General features: G+C 37.5%; 1 protein-coding gene across 3 annotated transcripts in view; it reads left to right on the top strand.

Moving 5' to 3' along the window:
* The window catches only part of ARHGAP32 (Rho GTPase activating protein 32), a 191,967-nt gene that overhangs the window by 118,793 nt on the left and 56,980 nt on the right, over positions 1–16,194 (top strand). For all 3 annotated transcript variants that reach the window (XM_070457389.1, XM_070457388.1, XM_070457390.1), the window contains 4 exons: positions 1,785–1,922; positions 4,070–4,162; positions 5,020–5,142; positions 6,720–6,797. In XM_070457389.1, the coding sequence (XP_070313490.1) occupies positions 1,785–1,922; positions 4,070–4,162; positions 5,020–5,142; positions 6,720–6,797 (432 nt within the window). The remainder of the gene's footprint in view (positions 1–1,784; positions 1,923–4,069; positions 4,163–5,019; positions 5,143–6,719; positions 6,798–16,194) is intronic.

Genomic DNA, 16,194 nt, shown 5'->3' with positions numbered 1-16,194 from the left:
ACACAATACTGTAAATCAACTATATTTCAATTTTTAAAAATCCAGAGCTTTGAAATAAAAACTCACCATCTGTTTAATCTCTTTGATAGAAATATACATATGTTAAAATAATTTTGATAATTTTCTGATATTTGAAGGGTTGCATAATTCTTGAAATGTATGTGTGAAAGAAAAAATATTTGTAACTATGCAATAAGTTGTTTTTCTTTTTCTGTGCCTTATTGTTCATTTTTATTTATTTCTTATTTTTGCCATCCCAAAGGAACAAGTATTTAACCCACTGTTGTGACTCAGAAGTGCTTTGAGTAGATGGCAGCTATAGAAGTGAGAAAACAAAGGAGCTTACTTGAGCAAAGAGTAAAAGAAGGACTTTGCATAGTAGAAGAACAGCACTTAAAAATCGTGTAGGCAAGAAAAGGAACATTTTACAAATGGAATAAATGCAAGTACTTGAGCATAACTGAAAGCAAAGAAAGATGCACATGGAGGAGTAGTGAGTGGGATCACACTGTAGATTTAGACAGGCCCAGATGATGCAAGTCCTCATATGTGCAAGTATGTTTGGATTTGATTGATCAGTGGTTCCCAAATCAGGCTGATCATCAGATTAATGATCCCATTCCAGAGTTACTGAACTAGCATTTCTTAGAATTGGGACCCAGGGACTGTTTTTAAATTTTCTGCCACATCTGTTCTCTTATTTCATTCTAACAACCCCCTCTGAAAGAGGGAGGTGGTATTGCTCTCTGTGTAATGGAGGATTGCAGTCCAAAGTAGGATTAGGCATATTTATCCTGTTAGTTATGGGCAATACCTGTGTTTAGAATTCAGCCTCTCGCCTGTGAAGTGGTACCTTCTGCTTCTGCCCCATCTGACGGAGGCAAATGGAAAAGAACTACACTAGAGATTTTTCTTCATTTCTGAGATGGTTGCTTTTTCTCCCAGTTCCTCCAAATTCTTATGAGACTAAAGCCCCCACATAAAAATTAAATTGTCAAGCCAAATGGTGTGTAGTGGAGACCGATTCATCACTACCGCCCACAGGAGCTTTTGAAGGCCTTCTGTCAGTGTGACCTGACAAGCTTTGTAGTTCTTATTAGGGGAGGGGAGTGGAGGAGGAGACCAGAGGCAAGGAGGTCAGAAGTGTTGTGGGTCCTCACTAAAGCTCAGGCTATGAAGTGATGGATTTGAGAGAAAATGAGAAGACAGTATGTGATAAATATGTTCTGTGACTAAATTTTCATATCTAATGAGCTTTAGAGCTTAGGCAAGGAAAGGAAGAAAGACTGAAAACTGGGGAGATACAGGGGGTTCTAGATACGATAAGCACCCTGAAGGCTTGCAGATGAGATTTTAGCAGTGTTGATTGTCAGTGCATTGCTAGTGTCGGTCACAGAAAATGTTCATGGTAACTGATCAGTAACCCAATTTTATTTTTCTTTAATTTTTGGTGGTAGTCTTCCACACAAAATCATTTAATGGTTCTTTCTGTGGGTTTAAGATCACATGCTATCTTCCTTCTACCAGTTATTATTCCCAGGGAGAACCAGTGGGCTTGACCAGTCATTAAGAAGAGGCTTAGTGGACAGTTCTAGCTTATTTTCCATTATTAATGCTTTCATGTTGTACAACTCACTAGAGGGTTTCAGAGTTTAACTGTTTACTGTCAAATTAATTAGTAAATATAAAATCTTATGAATAACCTATCATTATGGAATAAAGCCTGGTACATGACCACTCCCAATAGAGACAAATTATAGTGGTCTTTTTTTTCTTACTCGTAGGGCAAAAGTTGGATTGTTAAAAGAAGTTACGAAGATTTTCGGGTACTTGATAAACATCTTCATCTTTGTATTTATGACCGACGATTCTCCCAGCTCTCAGAGCTTCCCCGTTCTGATGCTCTGAAGGACAGTCCAGAGGTGAGCATTTAGTACTTTGCAGAAGTAATCACTATTATGTAAATCAGCAGAAAAGTTTTGCTAGTATACTAAGTAAAAGCTTATTTTGAGGACTCAGGAAGATTTGTGGGATTATTTATTTCTTAAAATAGTAGAAAAATTAGTAATATTTTAGGATATTTAAAATAGGTTTGTTGTATAATTTTAGAAAAACTCATGTCTTAATATACAAGTAGGTGATATATGTGAGCAGATCATTTTTCAGAGAGAATATAAACTATAGAAGCAAAAATATGGAAAAATGTTGACCTCACTAGTAATCAAAGACATGCATATTCAAACAATGCTGTTTATTCAGTTTATGATGGCAGGCTGTGTCCATGCACTTATTTGCTCGCCTGTCAAAATTTTCTAGTTAAAGTATAAGAGAGTTTTTTTTTTTTTTTTAATTTAGGAGGAAGGAGATTGTTTTATAACATTAGAAAATGAATATAACCATCAGGGAGTCCAAAATTGTGAGGAATCTTGGAGAGTGGGCAGGATAAGATTTATGGGGGTAAGATAATACAGTTGGAGCAACTTCTGCAGGAGGACTGCAGAGGGACAGGTAAACTAGAAATCTTCAGTGTAAAAACTGGAATAAATGAAGTAACGGAAGAGCCGACAGAGGGCTTTCCGAAGCGTGATTACCATCCTGAGAGAAAGCAAGTCAGTCACATTCATGGAATAAGGATAGAGTTTATAAAAATAAAATAATCAGAGCTCTTAGAAATGAACATATGGTCATTTAAGTTAATTTTAATAATAACAAGCATTAATAGCCGGACGACATGCAAAATGGACTTAGATGAAGAGAGAATTAGTGAGCAGGAAGGGCAAACTCTGTAAGAACTCAGCCCCAAGGGGATAAAAAGTTGTGAGAGAACAGTCAAGAGTCCCAGAGAGCAGATCTAGAAGCTCCTGCAAGTTCCTGCTGCTTTATAGAAGTTGTTATAGGAGGAGAGAGTGGATGGAAGTGGCTAAAAACATAATGGTGGTGGTGATTTAGTCACTAAGTCATGTTCGACTCTTGCGACCCCATGGACTGTAGCCTGCCAGGCTCCTCTGTCCATGGGATTTTCCAGGCAATAATAGTGGAGTGGGTTGCCATTTCATTCTCCAAAAACATAATGTTTCCCTAAATTAAAAAAGAGCCTGTTTTCAGATTAAATCAGTCCATTAAGTGTTAAATATAATAACAGCTAGAAACATTGTAAAATTTCAAAATGCCAGAAGCAGAGAGGAAACCCAAAAAGCCTCCAGAGAGCAAAAAGGAGATTTTTCTCAAAGGAACAAGGAATGTATTGGCATTAGACTGCTTAGCAGCCACAATGGATGCTTGAGAATAGTGCAAGTCCTGAGGGGAAAACCCTTCCAAATCTGTAATTAATTCCTGGGCAATTACATAGTGGAGGCAAAGTAGAGGCTCCAGTCATGCGAGAACTGCCACTGTGGCAAAGCCTCCGGAATGTCCTGAAACCACAGTTTCTGTCGTATGATAGAAAACCTGGATGTCTCTCTGCCTCCATTTCCCTTCTCTGTTGGTTTTTCTTTCTCAGACTGTCTCAGAACATGACCGCTCCCAACAGGTACCGGGTTCTTGTCTCTTTGTAAAATAGCAGCCAAACGGAGCTGAAATTAGGACTTCCTGCTTCCTGCAGCAGCTCCTGTTAGGTAGGCTACGGCTGGGTCCCGTGCCTGGACCATCAGCTGACTTGAGGTGGAGGACCACGCATGAACTGTCCTGCCATGGCTGGGTGGGCGAAGACTGCAGCGGGCCTTGGAGAAAGTTTCAGAGTAGTGGGGAGAAGCTGGGAAGGAAAGTAATTATGTCTGTGCTATCATTTTACATTTTCAGTATAAAAATAGAAAGAGAAGGCAACCAAATTAGAAGCTATATGACCCCTGATGATGAGGGGCCAGAGTGAAAGGGAATTATGCAACAGATAGGAAATTATGTTAAGTGCCCGTAGGTCAGTTCATGGAGCTGTGAAGCCTCTGTGAAGATCCTCTGTGACTATGAAAATGCCCGAAAATCTGCAGATTTTTTTCTCCCAGAAACAACCAGTTTACACCAGTTTCTTTAGCAGTGAGAAGCTGTTACCACTGAATCTTCTCTTTTTCTTTAGTCGGTCACTCAGATGCTTATGGCTTACCTGTCCCGCCTTTCAGCTATTGCTGGGAACAAGATCAACTGTGGACCTGCCCTTACTTGGATGGAGGTATTAATCTAGTTCACTCTTTATTAGAGTTAATTACCTACGAAAGAAATCCCATGTGAATTTTGATAGCTATTGAGTTTCAGGAATCGAATAAGTGGGGCTTATTCATGTCTTCTGGAAGATAGAGATGGTACATTAAATATTTTTATCTCAAATCTTTTTTGATAATCCAGGAAGCTATTTTTAATATTATTTTATGTATCAGAATGACACCTGTTGTTTTGGTGTTCAATATATTAATGTTTATACATTTAGCAAGGGGTATGTGTGTGTGTGTGTGTGTGTGTATTTAATTGACTTAGTAATGAAAATAGTTTTTAGTCATTTAGAAACAAGAGACAATTAAATCCTTTTAAAGGATCTGATTTAAGAATCTCTTGAGTGATAGAGTATCCAGTCAGTATGTTAGATTTTTTTCTTTAATTTGCATAGGTAAAGTTACTTTATTTTCTAAGTGAAAATTGGGAAGATGATGAAAAGTAGAAAGAATATAGAACTTAGAGCCAGTACAACTTGCATTGAGATCTTGTTTCTTCATTATTGACTGTGTGATCTGGGACAAATTATTTAATCTTCTGTAATTTACATAATCTCTTTGGCTTTAGCATCTTCATTGTTAGGTACTGATAATGATGATAAGTATCTTTTAAAGTTGTGAAGATTCAATTATATATATATAATATATGTACAATACAATGACTGGTATATAGTAAGTAGTCAGTAAGTGGGGTCTTTTTTTCCTTTTACGATTCTTTGGGTTATAGTTTTTCTAAATCGAGTTGAGTTATATAGATACACCAAGAAACTTGCAAGTCCCCTGTCTTTAACCATCTCATAGTATATTTTCTTTGTTCTAGATTGATAATAAGGGAAATCACCTTCTAGTTCATGAAGAATCCTCTATTAACACTCCTGCTGTTGGTGCTGCCCATGTTATCAAGAGGTACACTGCTCGGGCCCCAGATGAATTGACCTTAGAGGTAAGTGACCAAAGATACTCTGTGTTAGCTCATTCCGTGCTGCCTTTCTAGTCTCATCTTTGTGTCAATCATTTACTTAACAAAAAGCACCAGGTGTTTCTGCCCATTATTGTCTTTCAGCCTGGCATGCCATCTATTTTTATTCTAATGACTATACTTATTCTTAAAAATTCAGCTTAAATGTCCCCCATTTCTTCTAGGAAGTCTCCCTGATTTTCTTCCTTCTACTCCAAGAAATACATACCCCACTTCTCCCCCCACCCCCACCCCCTCTGCCCCCCTAACTCCCGCCCAGAGCCTGCACTGAATGTCATTCTGAGCTGTTCTCAAGGCTTATCTCTGAGAGTCACTTATTACATTCAATCAAAGTTGTTCTCCTGTTTGTCTCTATGAGCTTCTTGAAAGCCAGATCTTCTTGTCTTTTGTCTTTTTTTTTTTTGGCACCTAAAAACAATACCCAGTGATACTTTTTCTCTTTGTTCATAGATTGAGGTAAAGACCAGATGAAAAGTGAAATGAACATTTCTTGCTATCAGATACAAAAAATGGGGATTTAAGTTTCTTCTGTTAATACTGGCTGATGAGAGATCAAAAGAAAATGCTGGCAGTTATTCAATTTAAGAGAAAAAAGTGTACATTTTTACTGTACAGAATTCAAATAGTTCTCAACTAAATTTTTAGCTCTATACACAAAGAATCCTTGATCTTGAAAGATACCGTGTCTGTTAGCAAATATGGTTTTGTGAAGAGGATGTTCATGACTGGAAAAATTAGTCATGAATATACCACAAAAATTCGTGAAGCAATATTGTGTACACTAGCAACATTGTTCTGCAGTGCCTAACTGGTTTATCACAGAGATCATCACTTATTTTGATTGAAGAATACAACTTCCTTTAAGTATATTATTAAAAACTATTCTTGCTATTTTTATACTTAGGATTTAGTAAAAGTTTGTATAAACTCATTAGTTTGTCTTTTAGGGTGAACAAAGTCAGCTGTTCAGTGGGAATGTTATATTGAACTGCCTTTTGAAAGAAATGTAGCTGTCATTCAATTTTACATGTACTAAGAATAACCCAGTAATTGTAGACATCTTAGAGCGTTCCTATATAATGAAATAAGATACATGAATTGCTCAGCCCAATGCCTGGCACATGGCAAGCAGCTCACTGAGTGTATTAATAGAAGCTGTTGTTGTTCTAAATATGGTAATTTAAAATTTCCTTTTATAAGTGAATCTGATTACCTTTAGTAGCAGCAGTAATAGTTTTTTAACTCTGTGATGATGCCTAGTGTTAAAAAATCTCACACTGTCAATCAGGCTTTCTGAAGTTACTGCTCGTTACTTGGACCACAGTCTTTGTGCTGCTTAACTTTTTATAAACCTCTTCTTAACAAATGGTTAAGATTATTAAATTCTTTACAGAAAGAAATATAATGTTTTTCCAGAAATAATGAGCCAGAGAATAAGATACAGTTCAGATTTAAAGTTTAACAGTTTAGATTTAAATTCTAGGCAGATGATTGCTTTACAATTTGATTAAAAACATTTCACTTAAAATGTTTTCTCCTAGGTGGGAGACATTGTTTCTGTTATTGACATGCCCCCCAAAGTGTTAAGTACATGGTGGAGAGGCAAGCATGGATTTCAGGTAGGCAACAAAGAATTCGGTGTGAAAAATTCAAAGAACATGTTCTCTTTTGGTAATAGTTCTGTTTACAGCGGTGTGCTGGCAGTGGACTTTGTTATCAGAAATTTTGTCTGCAGTGGTAAAAAAAAAAAAATGTAGATGACGTTAGACTTGGGTTTCCTTTTCTAGTTACTGCTGTGGAAGAAGGTCTCCTCTTCTGTCCCACATGGTGGAATAGCTGAAGTGTGAGCAGAGCCACCTGCCTGCTGACCTCTTTTAGATTATCGGGCCTGTAACTCTGGCTCACTTTTCATAGTGGTTTAAAATCATGAATCACATATGTTTTCCCTCTAGTTAAGTCAGTTTGATCAGTGTCTTTTAATGCATTATAACTGTTAATGTAAACAGTGTGTTAATAGCTGAATAACAGCAGCATCTAAGGCTGTCTCTTTCTTTTTCCTTATATGCCTAAGTAATTTGGGACCTGACAACAGCATCTCTTAGATTGACTGTCACTAATTTCCACAGAATAGAAAAGTTTCCTTTTATCTTTTAAAACTATCACTAGAAGAACATCTAAAAATGCCTTAAAATTGTATCCTTAGTATATAACTCGTGGGTTTTAGTTGCCTATTTATAACAATGTTCCTAAAATGCTGGGTAGATTAAATGCTCATGCTGTACAGTTGGAAATGTTAATGGCTGTTATATAAATACAGCTTTATATGAATATAAAAACTATTAAGTTTCTATAAAATATATTTTATGAAAAAAAATCATACAGTTTAAAACAGGACAGCATGGTGGCTAAGAACATGGGTTCTGGTGCTATATCTCTTGGGTTTTAATCTTGTGTTATTTTCAGCAAGTTGCTTTACTTTTCTGTACTTCAGTTTCTCCATTTGTAAAATGGGAATTGTAGGATTGTTGTTAATCTCTTAAGATTATCGAGAAGATTAAATGTGTGAGGATAAAATATGTAAAGTACCTAGAGCAGACTTGATGCATATTTCTCACTCAATAAATGTTGATTTTTAAATGTACATAATTCAAATAAAACTTGATTTGATTTACACCTCAATTTGTTATAAAGCATTCATAACAATTTAATTTGTTAACACCAAATTGATTAACCTTGTATCTTTGTTACCCACAAATTTTCTCACATGTATTAATTGTAGTTCTACTTTAGCTGTGCTGATTTCTTAATTGCTATTAATAATTGGTGCTTCTGATTAAATATAAAGCTAAATGGAAAGCTGGTCTTAACCAGCTCTTTATTTAGGGATCTTATTAAGGGATAAGGGATCCCTTATCTTATCAAGGGATCAATTCTTCACATTCATGGAAATGAGCTATAAATGGTAGGGGCCCAACAGGATAAAAAAGTAAATTTGGCTTTTAAATGACAGTTGTGTTTCAGTCTTGCTATTACTTCCTCTCTTAACAGTCTTAGACCGGTCACTTGCTTTCTTTGGACTACAGTAGCAGGAGACGAGGGGCTGGGCTTGGCCCTGGGGTAGCTTGAACAGTGGTCTGCCTGGGGATCAAGGCCGTTTTGAACTGCCCTCTCTCAGGAGAGAGGGTGGAGGGGATCAGAGATGTGGGCTGTTGCTTCCCAGGCTGTGGGCCGGCCTTGCAGTGTGCTGCTCTGGCCCTGGAGGAGAGTGTTCTGGAGATGCGTTGTCAGCATGTGGGCCCCGCGTCTCCACCGCAGGTCTGCTCTGCTCGATGTGTTTCTGGTGTGTTTTGTGGGCTCCCCTGTTTGCCCCTCAGTCACAGGGATTGTCTCTGGCCAGCTGTCGGGACACGACAGAGTGCAGGTGGCATGCGGAACCTTTCCCTTAAGTCCAGCGAGCTGATGCTGTGCAGTTGCTAGCTTGTGACTTTGTTTTATTTTTTATTATTATTTTCAAAATAATTAATAGATTCTTATCGTTTAGTACAAACTTACAGAATAATTGACCAGATAATACACCAACTTTCATATGCTATCTATCCCACACACATAGTTTCTTCTATTAACATATTGCTTTATGTTTTATAATTCACTGAATGGAATTGGCAAAATGCTGATCTTTATTAACCACAAGCTGATGAACAGAGTTTACCTACAGCGCAGTTGTAACCACTGTTTCTGGGAGTGGTCCGAGGAACACCAGGGCCAGAATCACATGGATAAGAGTACAAAGTGTTAGTGTCACATCCTCCACCACAGTGATGGAAACAGTGTTGGGGTTTGCTTTTTGTTACAGTTAATGAACCAACATTTGCACATGATTATTAACTATAATCCATATTTTCATTAAGACTCACTCTTTGTGATGTTTGTAGTTCTGTGGGTTTTCACAAAATGCATAATGACATGGATCATTCATACAAAGTGATTTCCCAGTCCTTGAAATGTCTTGTGCTCTCACCTGTCCATCTTCTCTCCTCCTGATCTCTGACAAGCACTGATTACTATCTCCATAGATTTGCCTTTTCCAAAGCATTGTATAATTGGAATCTTATGGTATAATATGGAGCCTTTTCAAACTGGCTTTCAAGCTGCACTTAAGGTTCCTCCAGATCTTTCCATGATTTGATAGTTCCTTTGTTATCATTCATTTATCATTCATGGTTACGAATGTGCCATAATTTTGTTTTTCCATCCACTTATTAAAATGCATCTTGGTTGCTTCTAGTTTGAGGCATTTATGAATAATATTGTTCTATATATCCACATGCAGATTTTTGTGTGGATATGTTTTCAGCTCCTTCAGGTAAATACCACAGAGTACACTTGCTCTGTTGTATGGTAAGATCATGCTTAGGTTTGTAAGAAACCACCAAACTGTCTTTTAAAGTGGTTGTGCCATTTTGCCTTCCCACCAGCAACTGTGGTGATGCTGCTCTGCATTCCCATCTACATTTGATGGTTCTCAGTTGGTTTGTTTGTTTTCAATCATTCTAATAGGCGTGTGATGGCATTTATTACATTGTTGTCAGAATTTGCAAATAAAGTCAGTCCAAGGAATGGCATTTACTAATACAGATAAGGGTGTTGTACTGCTGTCTTCATTTCTCTATTACTAATAACTCCTTCTCTCTTCACTTCTGATTCTCAAACTTTGCTTAGTGAGCTTATGATGTGTTGCATAGGGAACATGTCAAAACATAAAATCCTGTGACATAAACCCTCAGGTTCTGTCTCAGTGGTTGTGGAATAGGGTTAAGATACATTCTTATCCATGTGATTCTAGCCCCGGTGTTCCTTAGACCACTCTGCTGGAAGCAGTGCTTACTCTGATCTGTAGGTAAATCAGTCAATCAGCTGGTGGTTGATAAAGGTCAACATTCTGCCAAGTTCTCATCTGTATGTTGTTTTAGCCTAGACCATAATTTAGCTGTGGGGACAGAAGGATTAGTTCATCCATGTTTCTAAATTATACTGTGACTGTGTTTCTTTTCTTAAACTTCTAGCAGTAGGAAGTGTGAAATTATATTAACTATAGTAATTTGAAATGCTGAAATCTTTTTTTTACTTGTCTTCTAAAGAGTATATTGAGCCTTCTACCTTTGTTTTCTGAGGAGTTTCATCATATAATGTATATTTCAGAAAGAAAAAAAAAACCTTTTTTCTTGTTAAAAATACATGGCCTTTTTGTCTCTGCTGGTGGACTGTGGTTGGAAATGTGAGGTGAGGTGTCTGGAAGGTCTTTTTTTTCCTTATATAACAGGCATATTACAAATGTAAAGTGTTAATGTCTGAGGATTATTTGTTTATGCCGTGTTTCTCAGAATTTTATCTGGGAGCCGTAAGTATCAGAATGACCTGAGAAACATATTAAAACCAGATACAACTGATCTCTGGAGATGGGGGACAGAAATCTGAATTTTATCAGGTTCCTCAGATGATTATTAAGTACAAAACGTGAGAACCACTGACTCAGCCTCCCTGTGTTTATCCTGTGCAGGTAGAGAAAGAATTAAAGCTCTGCTTAGTGAGTGTTCTCCTTTTCCCCCAGAAAAGCTCCCAAGACATATTTGGGATGCAGTCAGCCTAATGGATAAAATACCACTTAGAGGGTGACAGAATCCTATTCAGTCATATTCTCTCGGTTCTCCGCAAGATGGTCAAGGGTCACTGGATTTATTTTCATAGTTACCCCAGCCTGTCCTGTGAGGGTTTCCATGCACGAACGGCAGACAAGCAGCTCTTCAGCAATAAGCATTCCCTTACCTCAGGAGTTTAACGTGGTTCCAGAAAGCTTCCTTTCAGAAAAGCCTTCTTTATCCCACGGGGAAGCTGTTTGGAAACCTTGGCTCTTGCAGTAAGTAGTTTAATAGAGGAAGACAGTTCACCCACTTGTTTATATGAAGACCATCATTTTATGTGCGGAATTCAAAGCTGCACCTTTTCATTACTCAAATAAGTAGAGCAGAATATTTCCTCTCCAGTTGAGTCATAGGAAAATTACATAATTTTTCATCTGTAGTGTTTAAGGATTTCAGGGGAAGGGGGAGTCAGAGTGTGGTGCTACAAATACAAGGCATGTGTAACACTTCTTGGTTCTCTTCTGTGTGCTTCCTGTTAATGTTTAATTCTCACACTAGTCAAAGATACTTTTATTACCTCTCTTACTGACAAAGAAACTAAAGCAAAAGAAGACTAAGCTACTGGCCTGTTATTATTTCGCTGCTTAGCGTCAGGGCTTAGGTAGAAACTTAGGTATTCTGGGCAAAGAACAGATCATTAGTAGTAGTGCAGTGAACCAGTAGTGGCTTCTACTTGTCTACATGTGTGAATCATCGATTTCTAAGGTAAAAAAAATGGCAGAGGATCACCTGGTCCTAAACTGTCACCTTACAATTGAAGAAATCAAAGGAATTTGGAAAGATGGTTTTGATTCATAAAGACAGTAAGTCAGTGATACAGCCAGACATGAACTCGGTGAGTTCTGGTTTTGTATTTCTCCCCCTTGGATCACATAACATATATAAATTTTCTGAAATTATTTTCTTCTTATTGCTGTCTTTATTTTTCTTTCTAGTGCCATTAGTAGCTGCCATTGACATTTAGAGAGAAACTAGTTTCTAGATAGCCTTTTGTTAATTTATAACTTCAAAATAAGTCCTACCAAATGATTCTTAAACATTCAGTTTCTTGGAAATTATTGAAAAAAATGGCTTACAGAAGTAGTTCTTAGCATCATCAAACCCTACACCCATTTGTTATGATAAATAATTTCTAAAATCCTTCCTTAGAATTCAGAAATGAAATTTACAAATGACATAATAAGATACAAACACAATTTCAAAAAAGTCAATATAATTTTTCACATATAATATAAAAGAGAAATAAAAGTGAGCTGCATACTTGAAATACATAGTTGTGTATATTAGGGACAACTTCGTGGAAGTCTTGTTACTTCAAATGTAGTGCGCTGACCAGTAGCATTAACCTCAATCACAAAACAGAATAAAACTTACTTGTAATAGTATCAAAACTATGAACGACTTAGGGATATATCAGAAGAAAGATACAAAAGATCTCTGTACTGAAAACTACAAAGCATTTCTGAGATAAAGAATATTTTAAAAATGAGAGATATATACCCTTTGTATGGGTTGGAAGTCTTTATGTTGTTAAAATATCATCTCTTCTCAAATTAATCCCAGTCAAAATCCCAGCAGGTTTTTTTGTAGAAATCAACACACAGATTTAACAATTCATATGGAAATACAAAGGACCTAGAAAAAAGCAGCCAAAACAAATTTGAAAAAGAAGAGCAGAGTTGGAGAACTAGCACTAATTGATTTGAAGACTTAACTGTAAAACTGCAGTAACAATAGAGTATGGCATTAGGGGAGAGATGGACAAGTAACTCAACAGGACAGAGCAGTTAGAAGTAGACCCATCCATACGTGGACGCTTGTTTTCAACAGAGGTTCAATATCCGTTCAGTGAAAACATGATCTGTTTCACAAATGATGTTGGGACAGTTGGATATCCATATGCCTTCATAAATCCTTTTCTTTCTTTCTTGTGCCATCTGCATGTATTAATACAAAATAGGTCATGTACCCAAAATGTTTATCTTAAACTAAAAAGCTTCTAAAAGAAAACATAGGAGAAACTTTTGTGACTTTGGATTAGGCAAAGATTTCTTAGATATGTTATCAGAACAATTCATAAAATAATAAATTTCATCAAAATTTAACACTGCTGCTTTTTGAAAGGCGTTATTTATAAGACAATAAAAAGATGCACTACAGACTGGGAAAAAATATTTGCAGTGATTATATCTGATCAAGTACTTGTATCTCCAACATATAAAGAACTCTCAAAATTCAACATGAAGACAGAACTCAATTTAAAAAAAAAAGCAAATATGGGAACAGTTAACCAAAAAGATACATGACAAACCTGTCAAGAGACTCTTAACTACAGTGATTCAGTTCAGTTCAGTCGCTCAGGTGTGTCCGACTCTGCGACCCCATGAATTGTAGCACGCCAGACCTCCCTGTCCATCACCAACTCCTGGAGTTTACTCAAACTCATGTTCATCGAGTTGATGGTGCCTTCCAGCCATCCCATCTTCTGTCGTCCCCTTCTCCTCATGCCCCCAACCCCTCCCAGCATCAGGGTCTTTTCCAATGAGTCAACTCTTTGCATGAGGTGGCCAGAGTATTAGAGTTTCAGCTTCAGCAGTGATTAGAGAAATGCAATTAAAGTAACAGTGAGACCTTGCTATATACTTACTAGAACAGCAAGGATGTGGAGGAATTGGAACACTGCCATAGTTGGGGCAATGTAAGATGCTCCAACCAATTGGAAAACAGTTTGTCAGTGTTTTAAACATATACCGATGGCAGGATCAAGCCATTCTGCTCCTAGGTGTTTATCCAAGAGAAAAGAAGATGTGCCTTCATACAGAAACTCACATGTGGACAGTTCATAGCAACCATATGCGTAATGGCCCTAAGCTGGAAGCAACCCAGTTATCTCATCAGCAAGAGATCAATGAATAAACGAACGGTGGCATTTACACAATAGAATATTACTAAGGAATGAAAGGAAGAATTAGTGATAAATACAGCAACATGACGATCCTCAAAATAATTACGCTGAATGAAAGAAAAAAACAGCAAAGTACATTCTGCATGGCTCTATTCATATCAAAGTGTAGGAACTGCACAATGATGTGTAGTGGTAGAAACCTGGTTCCCTGTTGAGCAGGGGCGAGGGCTGCTAGGGAGAGGGAGAAATTACAGAGAGTTACAAGGAAACTCTGGGGGTTGATAAGTATATTCATAATTTTGAATGTGGATACAGTTTTATGGGTGTCAACTTATCAGAATGTACATTTTAAATGTGCACAGCTTGTTTGTCAGCAATACCTCAGTAAAAGTGGGAAAGAACTGCAGAAGCATCTGACTTAACTTTTCATGTGTCTAACCCTATGACAGTTTCCATGTCTTCTGCCTCTGTGTCTCTTACATCCATATACTCTTCTTTCTTCTTCATGCCAAACTGACTCAGGGGAAAACTATCAAGATTGAAGGTTCTCTCTCCCTCCTTTAAGCCCATCTCTCAGCCTTGTCTTTTTTTTTTTTTTTCTGTTATTTTTATTAGCTACTCCTCTACCCTTGTGGACGCTGGATGCTCATCTTTTCTTTTCTTTCCCTCCTCTTCCTAGAGTAGAAATTCATTTTGACTCCTGCCAAATATACTGAATTCCTCTCACCTTTCTCAGTCATTTAAATTAGAGCTTTACAAAATGCCAATTCTGCAGAGAACACAATGCAGGAAACAGGAAAATGTAATTCATAGCTCACACTGTTGGAATTCCAGTCACTTTTAACATTGAGCATTTTGAGTTTATTAGAATTAATTTATATTTGGTAAAATATTGGCTTAAGTATGCACTATGTTTTGTCAGACCTCTTCACTGTGACCCATCCTTCTTGGATGGCCCTGTACGGCATGGTTAATAGCTTCATTGAGTTACATAAGCCCCTTCGCCATAAGGCTGTGATCCATGAAGTGGCAGAAAATTTTAAATGTTCATTAACTGTAATTTTAGGGTTAGTTATGTGTATATTTTCAATGGAACACAGTTTCATTTTTTTATGGTTGAAATTTTATAGTAAGAAAATACAATCTATTGCTTTTCACAAGTACACAGAATTAGCTCTTTTAAGTAAGAGTTATCTTAACTGTCTACTTAAAAGAGTTACAGTTAGAAGTGCTTTTGGCTTCAAGAAACAAAAGCAAACAAAAAGGTACCATTGCTGCAGTTGAGTCAGCAGCTGAATGAAGCTAGGCAGAATTACCCAAGATTCTCTTGGCCTCTCTTTAAGATTAGATGATTGCTGCTGCTGATCCACTCCCAGCACCTGGGTACACAGCAGAAAGAAGAGACAGGATAGTAGTAGCAGAGCTTTTCACATGTGCCCTGGCTACAGCCTGAACGCAAGGAGTCTGGAAAACTGAGTGTTTAGTTCAGCTAGCGTTTAGTAATCAGAGAAGGCAATGGCAACCCTCTCCAGTACTCTTGCCTGGAGAATCCCATGGATGGGGGAGCCTGGTAGGCTACATACAGTCCACAGGGTCGCGAAGAGTCGGACAGGACTGAGCGACTTCACTTTCACTTTTCACTTTCATGCATTGGAGAAGGAAATGGCAACCTTCTCCAGACTCTTGCCTAGAGAATCCCAGGGGCGGGGGAGCCTGGTGGGCTGCCGTCTATGGGGTCACACAGAGTTGGACACGACTGATGTGACTTAGCAGCAGCAGCAGCCTTTAGTAATATTGCACTTTATACTAAAGGGAGATAGGCGAGCAGGGATGGGAATTAGACGTTGGGTGAACCTCCCATGGACCTACCTCTGCATAATACACAGCAGCTTTCCCCCCGTATACCTGGACCTTGAGACATTTAAAAGGTGAAAGTGCAACAAGTATGTACCAATTTGATATAGTTCTTTAAAGAAGATCATTAAGCTTTGTTGAATCTTGTGAAGAAATAATAGCAAGCTATTTTTATTTGCTGACAGATATTTGAGTTTAGAAACTAGACTAGGTGCTTTTACACAGATTATTCAGGTAGCTAATGATGTCCCATTTTTATGAATTAAGAAACAGATATTAAGCAGTTTACTGCAGATCACAGAGCCTAGGAAATGAGTGGTCTTTTCTCTATAGCGAATTGCAGAAGATGTTTATAAATGGAAATGAATTAGAATTTTATGGAAAGAGTGATATTTGATAGTGAGGAAACTTAAGTACATGCAGGCAAAAGGTAGTAGGTATTACATGTCACATCTATACATTGGAGGAGCCAAAACCCTCTAGGTCTTCTAGTGGCCAACATACTGGAATAATAAAGAACAGATAATGTTGCACAAGTGCTTACTACATTCGTTTTGC

This window comes from Odocoileus virginianus, chromosome 28 (genome assembly GCF_023699985.2).
Source record: "Odocoileus virginianus isolate 20LAN1187 ecotype Illinois chromosome 28, Ovbor_1.2, whole genome shotgun sequence".
NCBI lineage: Eukaryota > Metazoa > Chordata > Mammalia > Artiodactyla > Cervidae > Odocoileus > Odocoileus virginianus.
This window is presented reverse-complemented; position numbering and strand designations above follow the sequence as displayed.